Source organism: Tetrao urogallus (genome assembly GCF_951394365.1).
Source record: "Tetrao urogallus genome assembly, chromosome: 15".
Lineage (NCBI taxonomy): Eukaryota > Metazoa > Chordata > Aves > Galliformes > Phasianidae > Tetrao > Tetrao urogallus.
In genome coordinates, this window is record NC_136828.1 from 751,734 (window position 1) to 772,330 (window position 20,597).

General features: G+C 46.3%; 1 protein-coding gene across 1 annotated transcript in view; it reads right to left on the reverse strand.

Annotated features, from left to right (window-relative positions):
* The window catches only part of MAPK8IP3 (mitogen-activated protein kinase 8 interacting protein 3), a gene marked incomplete at both ends in the record, with an annotated part of 70,400 nt that extends 50,075 nt beyond the window's left edge, over window positions 1-20,325 (reverse strand). The window contains 2 exon segments of the mRNA XM_079542970.1: window positions 525-645; window positions 20,008-20,325. Of these exon segments, the coding sequence (XP_079399096.1) occupies window positions 525-645; window positions 20,008-20,325 (439 nt within the window).
* Window positions 20,326-20,597: the final 272 nt, after the last annotated feature.

A 20,597-nucleotide genomic window follows, 5' to 3' on the forward strand; every position in this document is an offset into this window, starting at 1 on the left:
TACAAAGTCACTTCATGGTGGTGCCAGACAAGTGTAAAAACAGAACTCCTGAGCCTGGTGCCTCTTAAGTGTGGTGGTTTGACAACAATTTAAATTATCATTTGGGGCGGGTGACTCTGGCTGTTTCAGTAGAAGGAGTGTTAGACAGAACGTGATGGGAACCTTAACCAACAAAATGCATTCATTTATATGATGAAAAACATAGGAGGTTCTTTTCAGGTACAAGGAGAAACTAAAAATCAGATATCAAAATCTTCAGCAATGGTCCAGACCTTACAGCTGGGGAGATTAATCACGCTCCATGCAAGAGAAACAACGAAACCTGTACTAAACTAGTGTGGATACATCCACCCTGTAGATGGCTCAGAATTTTCTACCAAAGAAAGGGACAGCCAAAGATTTCAGGCTTTGCATAAATTACATTAAAACAAATGACAAAAAAAAGAGCACATGAAAAATATCTGCAAGTATATACTCACGGAAAGCAAACTATATAATCATAACTGGTGCACAACTTTGCTTACTCTGATCTGCATAGTTTTTGGTCTTCAGCTCCAACTGTCGAGTCTGAAATTCAAGGTGTTCCACTTGGATTTGTAGCTCCTTCTTCTCCTGTTCCAGTGCATCTTCAAACTCTATAAACTTCTGGACAGGAAAAAGCCAGAGAAGGAAGCAAGGATGAGGAACAAACATAAAGTGTTCGTGCTATATGACTTTTCCTCTCCTCTCCTCCCATGTTGTGTGGATACATACGCACACAAAAAGCAAGAGATGAGAATCTCCACGTGCTTTAAGTAGTATAACGGCCTTTAATCAAGCTAGAAATAGTATCTTATAAAACAAAGTAAAAGATGTATTCTGTGTATCATTAAGATATAAGTTACTGTCCAAAGCAAATAATGTAAACCAATGAGATTCTATCATCTTCAGCAACATCTTTATACATCACGTTGGGCTGAATTTGGACTCTTGTTAGTTTTATGTCAGAAAAGACGAATGTTGTGCCTACAGTCACGCATTTAGAAGCGCCTATGTCAGAAATCTCCTTCGGACATCAGAAAACCTCCACTATAAATGATGTTGCACCTAAGTTTTGCAGGAAACATACAAGCCTTGCGGAAAACCTATCCACAACCATCAGACCTCACAGTCATCTTTGCATTCCACTTCCCAGATCTTCAACCAGAGGTTAGGGAAAAGGCATGTATCAAATAAGGGATAGAGAGTTACACGACAAAAAACAGAGTAACTTTGGAAGAGATGATTCTGTAAGGATTGCACTTCTAAACTCCTGAGTTGCTGAAAAAAACTTGAGTCTTACTCTCTCAGTTCTGTAAGCTGAGTTACGCCTCAATCAGTGCAGAAAGGAAGCAGTGGCTGATGAGACCTCGCAGGAAGGAAATCCCAGCCAGCCTTCTCTGGACATCAGTAAATTCACCTCAACAAGGAAACACTTTTTATTCCTACAAACCTGCATCTACAGAAAAGCATACGCGCATTTTGGCTATGCCTCATTCTCCTGCACTCTGTGCTTTTAATCCTTACAGAGCCTTCAACTTTCTTTTCCGTTCTGCCCTGATGTATCACGATACCCCTTTTTTCATTATATTTTGAGTCTGTAAAAAATTTTAATTTTTTTTTCTCTGAAATGTCAATTCAACATAAAAACCACGCAGTCACTAACCGACAACCAGCAAACCACTTTATGGACTCTGAGAAAGGCAGGCTTATTCTTGAAATTCCTATTCCCCAGTAATGTATCCACGTCTGGGCCCCCAGTACAAGAAAGACAGAGAGCTGCTGGAGAGGGTCCAGAGGAGAGCCACAAAGATACTGCAGGACTGGTGCACCTATGATGACAGGCTGAGGGAGCTGGGCTTGTTCAGCATGGAGAAAAGAAGGCTGGGGGTGACCTCATTACAGCCTGCAGTACCTAAAGGGAGCCTACAGACAGGAGGGGAGGCAACTCTTGGAAAGGGTGGATAACAGCAGGACAAGGGAAAATGGTTTGAAGTCGAGGGAGGGCAGACTGAGGTTGGATGTCAGGGGAAGTTCTTTGCAGAGAGAGCGGTGAGGTGCTGGAACAGCTGCCCAGAGAGGCTGTGATGCCCCGTCCATCCCTGGAGGTGTTCAAGGCCAGGTTGGATGGGGCCCTGGGCAGTCTGGGCTGCTGTGAAATGTGGACGTTGGTGGCCCTGCATGCAGAGGGCACTGGGGGGGAGAGGGGGGATGGAATTCAGATTTATCAGCTTTATGATCCCGGAGGTCCCTTCCAACCAGGGCCATTCTGTGATATGGTTTCCAGAATAACTGTATCATTCAACTCTGACTAAAAAAAGGAAGAAAAAAAAAGTTCTAACCAAGATAGCCACACTGAACAACAGACTTAAAGAGGCCATTTAACTTGGTTTGGACTGGTTGAAGCTATACTAAGAAAAAAAGTGTTTTCCTCTGCCTCCTCTCAGGGATTTGCTGGAAGAGCTCCACACTAATGCTCTGTTGACAAACTTCTAATTACAGCCAACTGCTAAATCCCTGTTGCATCTCACTTGCCTGGCTTTCACTCCTGCACAGCTTTCTTGGCTCGAGGGGCCCAGCTTTCCCCAGTTCCTCACCCAGGAATGTGCCACCCAGCCAGGCAGGAATTATGCTTATAGTAGCCAGAAATACTAACTGGCATTAAGGAAAACATTCAAAGCAAAAGAAGGCATGAGACCAATTTTATTCCCACTATGTAGGTCAACTTTAATAGGATTCCTGGATTTGCTACCGCTGCTTGGGTTTAGTTTAGAGAAAATGACTGAAAGATTAAATGTCCCACAGTAAGGCTCTTCTTACTCAGTTCCTGTCTGTCTTGCAATCTCAAAGTAATCAAAGAAACAGAAAACTAGAAATCAGCTAACCACTTGGAGAAGAAACAGAGACAGCAATATTAAAAATTAATGCCACTCTAAGTGCTCTCAGGGAAGAACATCTCAGGTAAGCGTACTGCAGCATATCCTGCTCTGTCTCCTACAGAGATCGAACACCAGCTCTTGGGCACAAGGACCAAAGGCTCCTTACTCTGTCTGGCTCCAAAACACTTTTTAGCTGTTCCTGCATCAGAATCTCTCAGCCAGCGTCTCCCCATGCATCAGAAAGTCAAGACAAGAATAAAGTGGAAGCTGTGGAGCGGCCACCCAGAAAGCACAGGGACACGGAGGAATTGTTCTTCAAGGAACAAAGAGAGCCCTGTAGATCAGCCACCCCGGTCCTTACGGGTGACTTCAACTAGCCAGATGTTAACTGACAATACCACACAGCTGATAGAAACAGTCCAGGAGATTCCTAAATTTGGGAGGAGTGGTCTCTCAGGGAGATGGTGAAAAACTAGAGGGATGAACAATCACCAACACCATGAAGTCTAACAAGAGCCAAGCACCAGAATTTGCACTGGGACAGGGCAGCCCTGGCTCTGTGCACAGACTGGGAGACAAGCAGCCCCACAGAAGAGGAGCTGGGGGTTTGATGACAGCAAGTTGATGATCCCTGTGGGTCTCCTCCAACTCAGGAATAGTGAATTTTGGTTATTTTTTTTATCACCTGACTCTGAAGCAGTCGTGCTTAGTTTTAAAACATACTATTGAGTGAATGCAACTCAGTGAATTCACATTCATTTCACATTTTCCATTTCTTTCATTACACAGAATGGCCAGGGATGGAAGGGACTTCAAGAATCATGAATCTCCAACCCTCCTGCCACATGCAGGGCCACCAATCTCCCCATTTAATACTAGACTACATGAACATGTAGCGTACAACCCTGCTTGTACTGGAGCTGTGGGAAAGTTCTCACTAACTCAAAAGAGAAAGATTTCACCCTTTCTAAGCCCTCTGAAAATGAACAGGCAGAGGAGACACTGATTCAAAAGTCACCTTTTTTCCATGTGTACATTCACAAATAAAGCAGGCATCACAGGAAAATGATCCCTCTGTTTCACTCTGGTTTATTTTACTCTGTCTTTTTCCTTTAACACTGTGCACTGCCAATCCTATCTAGATGCTGCAATCGGATGCAGAAAGATGAAGCTGAACACCTCTCTTGAGGCTGAACTAAAAATCAGTAAGGCTTTGTAAGGCTTCACCAAGGGCAGATCGTGCCTGGCCAATCTGGTGGAGTTCCACAATGGACTGATGGCATCACCAGATGGAAGAGCAAATGATCTACCTAGACTTCTGCAAGGCCTCTGGCATGGTACCACATCACATCCTTACCTCTAAGGTGGAAGAATACAGATCTGAAAGGTAGACTATTCAACAGATAAAGGATTGCCTGGATGGTCACAGCCAGAGGGTTGTGGCCAATGACTCTATGTCCAGGTGGAAGACATCACAAGTGGCATCCCTCAGGAGTCTCTCTTGAAATCAGTGTTGTTCCAATCTTTATCAATGACAGACAAGGGTTTCAAGTGCACCCTCAGCAAGTTTGCTGATACCATTATATTGGATAAAGGCTGTTGATAAAACAGAGGGACCTGGACAGGCTTGAGAAGTGGGGCCACATGAACATAATGAGGTTCAACAAAGCCAAATGTGGGGTGTTGCATTTGGGCTGGGGCAACCCCTGGTAAGACCAGGAGAACTCACAGAGAGCAGTGAGTGCTGCATTTGCTGACTGCCTTCTTTCACTTCACCACTGCCAAGAGAAAAAACCACAGCGCTGGTTAGGAAATATGGGCTTAACTTCATGCTCTGAGATGTCCTGCAGATCAAGAGGTATCTCACATGCGGAGGCAGATGCTCTGGTTCATTTTCTTCAGTTACCTCACTGCAAGAAGCTCAGTTCAGACCAACACCTCAATTATTTCACAGCTCCTATCTTTATTTTTATGGAGATGTAGCAAAGATTTTTAGAAAACAAATTAAATGTAACAGATAATTCCAATGTTTAAGGGAAAATATTGCTTTTTTTAATCCCATTACAATAAAATAGACGGGTGAACTGGAAGAACAGCCCACTCTCAGCTGTTCTGTGTAGCAAAGCTGACCACAGCATTACTATTTTTTCCAGAACCCTTATACTTGCTTTCAAAGGATAATTTTTCAACAGTTACAAGAACCAGATACTTTTAAACAGTTATTAAGAAAGCTGAAACATTAATCTTGCTAGAGTCTTTCCCTGTATTTCACGCAGGATAACTGGTCTCTAACAATTCAGGATACAACAACCAACATGACTCACACGCTCATCATTAAACAACAAACATCCAGCATAAAATCATCTTAAGTGAAAGAATGAGTATTCCTCTGAAAAGCAGTGTTACACTGGAGATTGCTTAGCTTCCTGCATTTCTGGCTTTCAGAGGAAGAAAATGACTAAAAATAGTAGCACGCAGTCAGAAATCATCATATCATATTAACAATAAACCAAGCAGAGTGAGCTAGATATGCATATATGCGGAAATCTTATTACAAGGCCTTAATCTGGGCTGGCTGGCAGCACGCAGCAGACGCCAGCAGGAACAGCAGCAGCTCAGCCAGCGTCACCCTCATGCTGGGCAGAGAGCAGTGCTGCAGTGCCCTGCAGAACAGCTGGAGACAGCTGGAGACGGACACAGCTGCCTGTGAGGGGGGGCTGTCTGCAGGGCAGTGAGGACTCACACCGCGCTCCACACGTGCAGGAAGCCTATGGGCTAGGGAGGCAATGCAGCCTTCAACTCACAATTTGGGGCAGTGATTAACTGGCAATTTGGGAAGTCATGTTGACAGTATTCTGTCTCAGGAAGCCAGACACAGAAATAGGCCAATTCTCAGCTATCTGACTTCTCACCTGTTCCACACTAAGTTTCTAGTGCCATTATACTCACGGGGAGGGGACTGGTAAGGTGCTACCCAAGGTGAAGTCATTGCTCTGCTCTCCTAACAGAACCCACTTCACTCAACGCGAGGCTCAAAAAGGGAGGATTACTTTCTTGTGAGGCAGCTGCCTACAGCATGGCATTTGACATTCAAACAACAAGGCACAGCTTCCTACTGCAGCGACTCTACAGGCAATTTCAAGTGAAACAGCAAAGTCAGAGCTTCAATAAAGTAAAGCTACACCTTTCCACTTTAACATTTAGAAAGAAGATGGCTCAAAGTAAGCCACTTCTCATAGATGTGGCCATAAACAACAGGCTTGGTCAGGAAAAAACTTCCAGTTTCCATCATCAAGATAAAAAGAATCCTACTTCTCACTTTCTGAATTCAGCTCCATTGGTTCAGTTACTTCTCTTACAGAGCTCTATAAAAAAAAAAATCAACAAATAGTTAACAACTCCACACTACAAATAGATGTTCAGATCTCTATTTTACATAGAATGTGTATAAAATTAAGTTACTTGTATAACAAAACAAAAGGGTGTGATTAAGAAACTGAATCTTGTATATATCATTTCTGGAGTGTTAATTTGACTCCACTGTGTAAAAACGTTCCTAGTTTCTATCAGAACATGGACAGTTTTTATATACTTACTTTCACACAAACAGAAACACCCAACCATCAGCCCCCAAACTATTACACTCCTGTAAGGTTACCGATGGAAACTGCAGACAGACAACTTCTGGTAGCAAATAATCTGTTGGAGAAAAAAGTTCAGCTGCAACTCTGAAATGAAGCAATCAGCAATTCCGAACTCGCCTACCCTATGCTTCTTGAAATTCTCAGGTAATCACTTCATCATCTCAAATTTCACGGTTGCTAAGAAATCTATCCTGTACTTACAACAGGACTTGGCAAAGAACAAAGGCATTCTCAAACCTCTCCTTATGCTCTGCTTGGGTTCCCCATGTTTTGCTGTATCCCACAGGTATGAAGCTCCAGTTGGAACAGCCACAGTACAGAACTCTCACAAATTTTCATTGCTGAGCTTTGCCTGAACTTCAAAGCGGTTCCACAATACACCTTATGGCACACACCAGCCTTGGGACCAGCAACTGTTTTGTACTCATGATTCCACGACTGTATGAATGTTTCTGCATTGAATATTCATGACACAGAACACCAATTCATGTGAAGATCCTTACACAAATTTATAACACTAAAACATTGAACACAGACTCGGCTGAGGTCTCTGACTTCGAGTGAAGCTGACAGTGAAAAAGGCCATTAGTAAAACAGCTAAATTACCATAAGAGCATTGAGAACAACCCCTCCCCATTTTTTCTGGTACACTGTAAAGCCATTTTAATCATATTTTGAGCTAAACTGCAGAATTTGCTTGCCCAGCAGGACACAGTACTATGCTCTGAGCTGCACCGATGCTCAGATCTTTGCTATCCTCAAAGAGGAATACTCTTCTGAAGAAACATTTCCACCTGCACAAAAGCACACAATCATAGTTAAATAAGCTTTTCTTGACAACTGCTGCACTTAAAGGCTTTTGCTTCTGTTGCTAATTTCAAGGATTCACAGATACATCTTTTACACGTTAGCTACTTTATAGTTGTATATTGATATTTGAATGCTTCTGTAAAATGAAATTCTGTTATTTTGGCATATATCAACAGAACTATCCCCCGAATTCCTATTCCAAGGGATCTGAGCCTTCTTTTCAAGAATGAGATAGTTCTGCTTTTCAGATGCTCTCCACAAAGCAGGCCTGGTGTTACAACAGAGCCAAGCAGACAGAGGGGCTCTTCCCAACTCCCAGCCCTGACACAGCTCTGCTCTCAGTGCTGTAGAGGAACACAGAGGCAGCACAGACAGCCTTGTAAGTGGGGCTGACAAGACAGGAGGTGCTAGTCAAGTGCAGCAGATGACACAAGACAGGGAGATGCCACTCATGAAGAGAATCAAAACATCACACAGGGGGAACTAAATGATGCTGATGGCCAGAGAGGTACTGGGACTAAGCAAGGGCATGCACATAATGGCAAACATTTTGACTGCAGTGAGAAGTCTTGAGAGAAAAGAGCTGAACACAGAGCAATTATGTGCCCCAGGCCACTGCAACACAGCGTGAGGAGGGAGACAGATGTGCTGCCACCTCCAGCCAGCAGGATGTCACACAGGTGAACAGGCAGTGATCACCCGTGATAAATCCTACCATTCTGATTTTGAACAATGCAACACTCCAGTACATCCATTCATGCTACCACACTGCTAAAGCCTTCCAGGAAAGCCACCTGCTACTGCAGCAGGCAGCTGCAATGCTCAGGGAGGATCAAGCCAAGCATGGTAAAGTGTCACCAAATCACACAGGGATGAGGGAAGCTGAGGCTGACTGTGTCAGCAGGCAGCTGCACAAATACCTCTATGTGGCACTCCAAACTGCCCCTTCTCCAGCGGGCAGCAAGCAGAGCTTGGCTTGCACTGCCAAGCCAATGGAGACCAAAGGCTGGATTGGTTTCTATTAATACATCAAAGGCATAAATATTTGATGGGGGCAGAAGTTACTTAGAGCAAAAGACAATGCTGGCACAAGAACAAACCAGTAAAAAGAGGTGGCAAGTTAAAAAAAAAAACAAAAAACAAACAAGTGGAATTCAGAAGGCAGTTGCTTTTAGAAGAGTAGAAGCAAGAGATTTAACTAAAGGTTTTAAGACAAAGCTTGATAAATTTATGAAACAGCTTATGTAATGCAATTGCCTGCAATACTGAGACTGGACATGTTGAGTCAGCAAGTCCCTTCCAGTGCTATGCTCCTGTACAAGTGGGTGTCTTCCTAACACCAGAGACAAAACAGTTACAGAGAAAAAATTACTATGCAAGGTCTTATACATAAGCTGCAGATGTTACTAAATTAGTGGGAGCTGTTGATTCCCTTGAGGGTAGAGAGGCCTTGCAGCGAGATCTTGACAAATTAGAGGGATGTGCATCAGCAGCCACATGAGGTTTAGCAAGAGAAGTGCTATATTCTGCATTGGGAGAGGGCAGCACCAGCTCTGTACACTGAGTGGGAGCTGAATGCTGGGGAATGCCCCAGAAAGGAGACCTGGAGGCTCTGGTACAAGTTGATCGTGAGCCAGCAGCGTGCCCTGCCAGGCACACACCAACACTGAGCATCACTGCATCACCACAAAACACAAAACTCCTTCATATTTGCCAAGAAAAAAGCTACTTAAATGTATCTGTTCCTTGATAATATCTTAGTTCTGAACCTGCTTGCTTTAAGTTAGCTCTGAAACAGCCTATATGGTTTCCCTAAGTAACATCAGAGGAGATGACATGCACCAAATAAGATGCTGAGAGAAACAGAATCCTCTTAGTTTTATCACCAGAGACAGCTGTACAACAAATACCACAAACTCTGCATATTCATTCCTCAAACCATTACAATTCCTCCTGAAAACAGAGCCCTATTTCCCAAATTGCAGCTCCAAACTAAAGAGGGAAGGGCCAGGGCCAGGTGCAGGAGCAGTGTCCTGTCAGCACCAGCACCTTGCTGCCTCCATGTCTTGCACACGGCCACATCTGCACACACATCTGCATGTCTGCATGCACACGTGCTTCCCATCATTCTCACAGGTTTGCTGTGACATGCTGAGCTTGGATGCTCCTTATGTCCTGCTTTTGCAAGACATAATCTAATTTACATCGAGAAACAACCAAGTAGACAAAAATGATTCAGTTTTAGTTCCACCAAATCATTTTTTTTTTCCTAAGCTCTAACTGATGGGTGAAGAAGAACCATGAAATATCTCAAATTGACACCTTTCCCTGCAGAGGGAAAGGAAAGGTACCTTTCCACAACAGAGTTCCAAATGTGTCACGCAATACTGTACGTTTCTTTTGAGCGTGCTCTTCAGAAATGCATTGCATGTGAATTTTTTCAGCCCACTTAACTACCAAATTCCAAAAATCATTAAGTGTTAGCTCTCTGAAAGAAGAAGCAAAAAGGAAACGTGCCCCTGAGTGGCATACAGTGGGAAAAAAAATTCAATCACTTACAGATTAGTTTATTGTAAATCCTAATTGAAGACAGAAGTCTGATGTATCATTACCTCCAGGAAGGAACTTGGCTCACGTCTGACAGGCAATGCAGGCAGAGGGGGGGGCAGCAGTGCAGCTCTGACACTGAGCTCCTGTCCTCCTGCAGATGTGCACTTTGCTCCAGCACCAAGCATCCAGCATCTGTCTCACAGAGCAGCACGCTGAGGTGGGGACGGCCAAACCCCAATTAGAACAGGAGCAAAAAAGAAGCATAATGCTGACTTCGCCAGGCCCAGATGAGGATGACATCTTGCTTTGAGCAGAGCCCTCAGAATCAGGGGAAGTGGGTGAGGAGGGAGACAGTCACCAGCCTTCCACAGGCTGCACCCACAGCAATGGCCTCAGTGCTGAAGTATGAGCTGCAAAGGGGATGCAAGGCAACTCCTCTCCATCATCACCCTCCCTTCAGGACAGGGGCAGGAGGACCACACGTGCCTCTGTGGGGTACAAACCCACATCCCTCAGAAAGCTGCCACCTGTGCAACTGCAGCTCTGTGAAGACAGATAGTGGGATTTTTCTTGAAATTAAAGACATTGTGGTTATTTTATTTGCAATAGCAGCAATTGAATATTCCCAGATTGTAGCAATTGGACAGATCAAGACAATAGGAAGAGCATTACAACAATGGTGCGATGACAGAAAAGCCAGCACGATAGAAAGGAGCCATAAAGGAAGAAGATTGTTCACCCATACCAAAAGACTCCAGGTTCACAGAAGAAAGCTCCACCAAGAAGGGATCTCCAAAAAGAAATCCTTTCCCAGTGGCAATTAACCCCGTAAATGAGGTCTAAGAGAGGTGCAGCCAGGCTCCACCCCTTCTGCTCACACAGCTGAATTGCATTCACCTGTGCTGCCAGGGCTGGCCAGGTCCTTTCCCCAGGTGCTCCATCAGTGGTTCAGGCCATGACTCAACATTTCCCATACACCAGATCTTCTCAGCTTTCCCCTTACAACTGCACCTCCTGAAACCCAAAAAACAAGTCCATATATCTAGCAGTGTACCTTGCGTGTCCCAAAAACATCCTTGAGAAATCCACCAGCAGAGTCACCCAAGCCAACGACTGCAAAGCAGACTGCTCAGTTTCTCCGTGGCATACACAGGGATTACTGTCTGACTGCTGCTGGTAAATGTGCTACGAGGAGACCTGACCATCAGCCCAGATCATCGTCAGCAGTCATCCACATTACCTCAAATTGATCTTTAAATAAAAAAAAAAATCATATTGCTTGCTCAAAACAGCTTTACTTTAAAGGTATCTTTTAATAACATGTGCTGCTTATGAATATTAATAAGTGTCATAAGCTTAAGTGACGTAAAGAAGATGAAGAACCTAAGCATGAAGAATCCATGTTTGGATACAGACTTTTCCCCCTAACATTACTGGGAATGAATGAACTTACCATAGGGCCCAGACAGGCATTACATTTTAAGAGCCTGATGCCTCATAATGAACTTAGTCAGATATATATATATATGGTACATGAGGCCACCACAAACCAGTCTGCTAATTTTCATAAGATGGATAAAACTTGTGAAATGAAGAGACTTCAAATGTACTTCATCAAATCAGCGTAGAATTCATATAATCCATCAGAAACCTTTACAATAACTAATTGTATTGAGCAAATACTTTTCCAACAACTGTCTGCCAGATCTGAACATCTCTAATACGTTAAACAAATCTGTAATTTCTGCTCAGCAGACACGTTCTGCACAGAAACATCTTAGAGGGGAAAAAATCAAGAGTGACGAGAGAAGGACATGCTGCTTCTGTGTTTCCAAGAGCGTTTTTCCTCCACCTAACCCCAAAGCATTATGTCTTGCTTTTTACTTCTTAAATCAGCATTTGATCCACTTGATATTTACAGAGCTCATCAAATGTAATATTGAAACAACCATCCACAGACTTCAGAACAATCCTTCTATGTGCACACCTCCAAGCACGCACTGCTCTCTCCCAAAAGACTGCAGAATAAATTATCTAATTTGTAGTTAAGTTCTGACTGTATTTACTTGAATATCTCTGTTGGGAAATCGCTATAGTTAAGCCCTCTGTACCCCTGTATCAGACTAGCCTGGTTTTTCCCCAACAGAATGGCACATCTCCCTCCTGCACTGTCATGCATTGCAAAGCCAGAGCCAAGAGGTCTGCCACCAATCACAGAATTGCAGAATCACAGAATGCCCTGGGTTGCTAAGGAGCACGATGCTCATCCAGTTCCAACCCCCTGCTGAGTGCAGGTCGCCAACCAGAAGCCCAGGCTGCCCAGAGCCACATCCAGCCTGGCCTTGAATGCCTGCAGGGATGGGGCATCCACAGCCTCCTTGGACAACCTGTTCCAGTGCCTCACCACCCTCTGGGGGAAAAGAAGAATCCCATGGAAAATGGGGTCACAGGACATGTTCCGTATTTGCTAAGGGGCTGCTCTGCCATCAGCTGGCATTTGGGTCACTCCTCAGCCCAGACACACAGCCTACCATGCAACCACTTCTTCAGAGCAAGTGGTGCACTACTAAGAAAGCAAATAAAAACTAAGAAAAAATAAATACTAACAAAGCAAATAAAAAAGCTGACTGCCTTCATTTAAAACCATCCTGTGGGAGAAGGACAAGTGGCCCACTCCTCGGCTTCTGCAGGCGGGAGCTTCCCTCATAGCATTGAGGGAAGACATTTGGGGGAAAAGCAGCAGCAGAAAACAGCAGTGAATAGTCCTTAAGCTTGAAGAGGCAGTCTTCTGGCCTCACAATAAAACATACAAAATGCCATTTACTTATTTCCCAGTGAATGCTCCTTGTTCATCTTCAGGGGAAGGAATGAAATATTTCTATCATTATTATTTGCTTTACCTTTGATCCCAGGGCTGTAGCAGAACACGGGTAATGGAAAGTCAAATCTCCAGCTTGTAACCCTATTTGGTTTCATCGCTGCATTTTCTGTAAGTAAAGACATGCTCTGAATGCTCTGAAAAAAAGATTTCTGACTTTCCCAGAGTGGACAAGTGGAGTGAAGGCCAAATCAATAGCGAGGGTCTGACTGCTGATAAAGATAAATGGCAAAGTGAACTTGCTAGCTAAGAAAGGAGAAAATTCAAACTGTTAGAACCAGTGCTTGCCTACGTAGCTATGAATTTGAAACAGGGTTCTCCAGAAACATTGCTGTCTCAACCTTTTTAATAAATGGAGTCAGTTTTTAGTACCCTTAACATTCTGTTTTAATCATCATTCGCAATACCATGAATCACATTCAAGTTCTATCCCTGACAAAAGATACAACAGAAATATGAGACATGACAATCAGTGCCCTGTGACCGAAATGCTGTCCCACCACAATGCAGGTGATCCCTCTGCTCACTTGCACTGCCTCTCAAGTCTGAACAATTAAATGGATATCTCACCATACCATGAGTAAGGAGGCAGGCATCAGAAATACAACACCTAATAACTGCAGGCTCATTAGAAAAATATCATTGCAATATTACAGTATTCTTCAAGAAAAAAAGAGAATCCAGTTTCTTCAGGATCGACAGCTTTTGTAAATTAAGACAACAGCGAAAGCATTTTCTCATTAAATTGGAAGAATCCTCCAATAATTACAAATTCTGCTGCTCATTGTTTTAGCAAAACCTGACACTACCCTCAGGCATCAGGAATGGAAGAGCAGCATCTAAAGAACACAAAGACAGGTCTCATACATGGACAGTTGTGAAGTCAGCCTGCATTCCACATTTGCCAACACAGTGGAAAGGACCCACATGATAAGCAAAGCCCTCATCTGCATCTGCTATTCCTGAATGCTTCCCCTCCTCCGACGCTGTGAGGTCGCCATGAAGCTCCTGAGGCTCCCATCCATCAGCTCCCATCCATCAGCTCATTTCGAGTTTGGATTTCAGGGTGGGGCAACAGACAGTGCCCTCCCAGACTGCCACTGTTCCAGCATACAAGGCAGAGCAGGGAAAGCATTCACAGCAGAGAACAGCAGATGGCTGTGTACAGAGCTCTCTTCCATCACGTTGGTAAGGGAATTAACCAAGGAGGGAGGGACTGTGCTTAAAGCACCCTTTATGCTGGGCTGAGGGCAGTTCTCATAAGCCTTTATGTAGCAGACATAAAGATGCAGACACAAGCTAGTGAACTTGCCACCCAGCTGAACAGTTCTTCAATGACCTCAAGCCACACAGAAACCTGTGGCAGCTACAGCCTGCATCTCTCCAAGGACCACTTTTTGCCAAAGTGCTGACCACCGATTTTCAAACAAAACACTGGAAGCATCTCCAGCTAGCAAGCAAAAGTGCTTTTACTGCACAACAACAACGCAGATAGCAAGCCATAAAGATGAACCAACGGCCACAGCAACATGACAGCACTTTTGAAGGGGAAAGGATGACACCCACTCCATCCAAGCACCTGCAGGTGCCAGGTAGACCAGACAGGGCTTTGACTCCCACAGCAGCCGCTGCCAACTGCAGCACTGCACCAGTGCCTGGCTCCATGCTCCTGCAGCTGAACACAGGCAGTGCCCACAGCTGTGGCCTGGAATCAGACCCCTGCTGTGAGCAGAAGGGTCACGTGCAGACTGCCCCCACATTTACAGAGCCCTCGATTTCTATTTCTTCTACTGTTTTCCAAAGGAGGTGGCACCAGGTGCCCCGTACAGAGCATTAACTGTAAAAGCCTTTTATTAGGGAGCCAGATCTACTAAGCAGCACCAGGTACTTCTTTTTGTACTGTATCAATGTGCATATTAAGTTAACATTAACATTTGTTTTAAAAAATTCTACTGAGTATCAACTGATGCTGCAAACCACCCACTGGACAAAACACTGCTTTGCTGTCAGCCCACTGGATCCGGTCAGCCACCATGTGCTGGAGGTGAAGTGGCAGCAGAGCACTGTGCATGCCACACGACAGCCGGAGCCAGCCCAACCTGGCAGAGCCCCTCGCTGGCCCTCTGTGCCCCACAAACCAGCAGCCCCAAGGCCACACGGCCTGTGGGAGCTTCCACCTGCACATACACTCGTGCTCACCTAACAGCTGGGGTCCCAACAACCCCTGTGGAAGCCAGTACTTTGAGCACACCACACTTTCCTGGCAAGCAAAGAAGAATCCAGGTTTACATAAATCAAAAATTGTTAACATTGGACAAAATAAATCCGGTTTTCCGTGGGGATTTCTGCTAGCACACCCATGGTCCCTGCTCACCTGTCAGAGCTCTGAGCACACCGAGCAGGCAGCAGGCACAGGCTGGTGCCACGCCATGAGCTCAGGGCCATGCAGGTGCCCTGCAGCCTGCTCCACAGGCAGGGCCCTCACCAGACCTTTCTCCACCAGGCCTTCTGACTGCCACCAAAAAGTGATACCATTCCTTTCCGCTCTCCTGAAGTACTAAGGCCTGAACAGCAGGCCTTGAACCAAAATTGACTTCTAGATGAATATCACAACTCAGCATTATATATCATCAGTATCTGACCATTAGCCAAATATATATGCTAATTAGCAAAATAAGTTGGACAAATACTTACGGTAATTAGTAAAATATCTTGGACAAAACCTCTCATTAGCAAGAGATGTAGCTTAGAAAAGCGTTATGAAGATATATTAACCTTTCCTCGTTTAGAATCGTTGTGTCAAGGCCTACTAGTACACAAACTTCCTTGGCTCCTCCTTGAGCCCTAGCTGGGTTTGAGGTAGAATCCAAGAGAGAATGAAACCAAATATTCCAAGAGAGGCTGTGGATGCCCCTTTGCTGGAGGTGTTCAAGACCAGGCTGGATGGAGCCCTGGGCAACCTGGTCCAGTACCAGATGTGGAGGTTGGTGGCCCTGCCCGTGGCAGGGGGAGTTGGAACTTGATAACCTTTGGGGTCCCTTCCATCTCAAGTCATTCTGTGATTCTATGTTTCTGCCTGTCATATAAATTTGTTTATTCAACAATATAACAGCTGGATCCTCTGTTAGCAAAACTGGAGACTTCATCTATGAGCAGATGTACTGCATAGGGCCCCCCAGCTACAGGGAAGGGCTCTCCAAGCCGTCACTGCAACTGGGGCTCCCAGCAACTGGAGATCTGGATGATGGTGAAATATTCAGGCAATTGGTGACGCATCTTTGTTTATCACTATTGCTATCCTCACGCAGTAATGGCTACGTGCGTTGCCTCCCTCTGTATTATTCTTGCTGTATCATCTCACTTAATCACAGACGACTTGAGTTGGAAGGGACCTCAAGGATCATAAAGCTCTGAATTCCAACCCCCCCCACCGTATGCAGGGCCACCAACCTCCACATTTAATACCAGACCAGGCTGCCCAGGGCCACATCCAGCCTGTCTTCGAACACCTCCATGGACGGGGCATCCACAGCCTCTCTGAGCAGCTGTTCCAGCACCTCACCACTCCCTCTGTAAAGAATTTCCCCTGACATCCAACCTGAACCTTCCCTCCTTCAACTTAACACCATTTCCCCTTGTTCTGCCATTATCTACCCTTGTAAAAGTTGATTATTTCGCTGCTTTAAACTTAAGTAAACATGCTTCTTTAAGTTGGTGCCTGTGACCTTAGTGCTGGTCCCGTCCAACGGCAAAACATCTCCTTGTGAGAAGTAAACTGTGTTTTGCAGTAGAGCAATGCTAACTAAGATACAGACTTTTGCTAAACTTTCTTACAAAATGGCTGCAGGGATTGTTGTTCACAACGAATCATTGGGACATAGCTTAGTACAGGGTAGAGTAAGCCTTCCAAGTAGCTTGGTTGCCAGAATACCTAGACCAGGACAAGGTAACAGAGAGGGCGAATCTAGCATGCATTGTCCTCCTGTCCCCTTGATAAATGAAGAAGTGCAGGTGGGCCCAATATGCACTGCCCTCCAGTCACCCTTGAAAAATGGAGGGGGTCTAGAATGCATTGTTTGCTTGTTCCCCACTGAAAGATGAAAGAACACGTGGATGATAAATTGATATAGAAAAATATTTTAGCAATCACATTGGAAAGACTATGAGCTTGATACGGTCAACCAGTGAGCGACAGGAGAGGTGTTGGAGTGAGAATATTTAACGGAGTGAATTTCTGTGATAAGTTGCACAATTCCTCCCTTGCCATAAAGGGCTGTGCCCCATTACTGCAATAATGAATACACTTCCTCCTTCACAAAGATCTTTGCCTGACAAAAAATTATTGATTCTGAGTGTTTCTCACATCCTGAGAGTGGTTACTGCCTTCCTAAGTTACTGGGGGCATGAGCCTGAAAGCATCCACAGGAACTTCATCTCAAGATAAACAAATACATAATCATCGACTGGTTTGGGCTGGAAGAGAACATGAGGAGCACCCAGTCCCACCCATAGAGCAGGGCCCTATCCAGCCAGCCCGTGGGCACCCCCAGTTCTCTGGACAGCCTGTGCTGCAGTTCTGCAAATGTGCCATATGATCAGTCATTACCCTACACTCACACAATACAAACACAAAGATGGAAGAACACAAAAATACCAAAAATCTGATGCCGTTCCACATCTTCAGTAGTTTGGAGGTCAAGGAAAACAAATGTTATGTTCTAAGCCTCGCGATCACAGACTGACAGCACTGCTTCATTTCAAGGAACTTCTGATTTCAATGCTCTTGTCCAGGTGCTTCTGCTGCCCTATTTTAGGGCAAGTGGAAAATATTGAGTCACTCTGCAGTCAAAATGTCTAGAAAAGCTTTGCTTTTGGCAGTTTGTTTTAAAAGATATCGTATACAACCATCTTGGGGAAACACATGGAAGAAGAAGAAAGCCGAGACAGAAATCATTCCTTCAGAGCGCAGTGGAAGGGAAACGAAGGCTGTGCAAACAGCCCTAATTTAACAGGACACAGCTATATGCACAGTCCCTACACACTTATGTAAAAGCATGATTGGGTGGTTCTGCTGTAGCGGTAACAAGAGGATACGACACTCAATTTTTATGCCAGAGAAAAACATCCACTTCTGGTTTTATTTCACTTAAAATCAATGAACTAACAGTGTAATTAGAAGCCCAGCTCTTTCGACATGATATTGCAATAGAAGAACAAATTACTTTTTGATCAACGCCCAGCATCCCAGTGTTACTTTAGTTGTTGAAATGTTGCTGAATGATACATGCAGAGAAATCAAGAGTGAGGGATTAAACCTCGCTCCCAGAGGAGGATCCTCCAGTGAAGGTGGCACTGGAAGCTGCAGACCCAGGAGCTGCACAGGCAAAGCACACAGCACTGAATGCTGCACAGGGACGGAGATGGGTTTCCCTGCTACAGAACTGCAAGGCACGCTCTGATAGGGAAAGCATTTCTCTGCTTACTATTAGCTGATGAACAGCAGAATTCTCTGTAACATGCAGAGATTTTCACTTCCATAACAATTAATCTACTGCACAGTAAGAGGCTTACAGGTGCAGGCAAGTGCAAAGGGAAGTAATAGCTGCATTTTACATACATGAGCTGATAACAGAGGCTATGTAGAGGGACAAAACTCATTTGTTCTCATAAGAAGCACATTATCTATTCCTTTCTGCTAACAAGGCTCTCTGCAGATACTTTTTTTGCCCATTCAGCTCAGATGCGCCTGAGGATGACAGAGTGCTTTTTATATGTCTGCCAATAGCACTCTGCTGTGGACCCCGAGTGTCCCTGCAGGGGATGTAAGTATTGTCACCACATCTGCTTCCAGGAACAGGCACACTCGAAAGAAGCACACCCTGTACCTGCTATGCCGAGAGCAGAAAGATGCAAGTCCAAAGATGCAAGCTCATTCCATCGGGCTGTTCCACTCCACACCTCAAGTCCCATTCCACCCCATGAATAGCGCATTTCCACGTATTTAATTCTCAGAAGCTACAGAATACTGGCTCTATGGAATGAAATCCTGCGCACTGGGTATCATTTTTCAATCCCCACATGCCTTCATGAGAATTTGAAAAGATCAGCTGTAAGATTTATTAACACATACTTAAAACTTAAGGCCTGGTTATAGCTCTCAGTATTAGTAATGGACAATAAGCATCCTGGGCTCAAGTCCTTCTCAGCATCCAGCTAGCAAGATTCCTGCACATCATTATTCAGCAACCAGAACACCTCCATTAAAATACTGCACAGTGCTTTACGCCGCCCTGGAGTTCCGAAGATATTTCATTTACTACATTTAAGCAAATCAAAACCTGACTCTTAGCAAGACTCCTGAAACCGAAATCCTCTTTCCTAACTTAAAACACAGCAAATATATATTCCTTTTTCAGTAGTTTTGTAAAGAAATGAGGATGACATGGTGGGCGGTGGACTTCCAGCACCATCAATGCTTTTAGCTCAGTGCACAGACCGCAGCTTCTGGAGGCCAGGGCTGGCAGGCCTCGCCTACAGCCAAGATGCTCGTGCTTTCAGCAGAATCGGGCGCACAGGGAGAGAGCGGCGCACGTCACCTCCTCTCCTTTGTCCCCGCCCGAGGCGCTGACCTGAGGCCGGCCGCCCCCCCGGGCCGCGCTCCCACAGCCCGCACGGAGCCCGGCGCAGCGCCGGGAGCCTTGGGACCCGCTGACCTGGCAGGGGGCTCCGAACAGCGGCGTCTGCCTGCGTGCAGCCTACTGAAATGAGACGGGCCACCATTTCTACGGGGGAGAAGCACAGGGAAGAAATTAACAATTTAAGGGTCGCGTTTCAAACCAGAAACCAGCAGGACTTTTCAAGTCATCGCTTGCCGCTGCTATTCGAACCCGTGGCACCGCAGCCACGCGGGGTTATTCCCATTCCCTTTCACGCGGGCCGCGCCCGCCGATACGGGAGAACCGGAGTGCGCCGACCCCCGCGGCCGTCCCCCATCGGCCGCCCCGGGCCGGGGAGCAGCGGACGGGAGCGGGGCGGGGAGCGCGGCCTGCGATGCGCGGCACCTTCGGGGCGGCCGCCGGCTCTCGCCGCCCAGGGGACGCGCGCCCCCCCCCCGCCCGCATCGCAGCGCATCGCAGCGCATCGCATCGCAGCGCATCGCATCGCACCGCCCGGCTCGGCGCCGCGCACAAGATGGAGGCCGGGGCCGGCGGCCCTCGGGCCGGCTCACCTCCTCGGCCTGCTTGCGCAGCGCCTTCTCCCGCTCGTACTGCGTGAGGAGCTGCTCGTTGTCCTCCCGCAGCAGCTCCAGCTCCACCTCGTGCTCCTGGTTATCGGTCAGCACCGAGTCCAGGTTCTCCAGCACCGTCACCACCAGCGGCATCAGCTCCTTCACCACCTCCTCGTCATAGCAGTGGATGAGCCGCTCGAACTCGCGGTAGATGCTGTTGGCCAGGCCCGACACCCGCTCCGACATCACCGAACCCGAGCAATAGTCGTCGCCCGGGTACCCCCCCACGCCGCCATCGTCCAGCTGGATCTCCAGCATCCTGCCGGCCTCACAGCGCTGCGCTGCGCCCCGCGACGATCCGCTCCGCTCCGCTTCGCCTCCGAGACCCCCTCCGGGCTCCGCCCCGCCGCCGTCGCCGGGAGCCAATGAGGCGCGCGGCCCCGCCCCGTCACCGAGCCCGGCGCTGAGGGCCGCGGAGCTGCGGCCGCGCGGGGCGGGGTTTGCGCTCCCCGTTCTGGCGCCTTCCGTGCGTCCCGAGACGCGCTGAGGTGGTGGGCGGGAGTCCCAGGCTCATGGCAACCCGGAGCGTG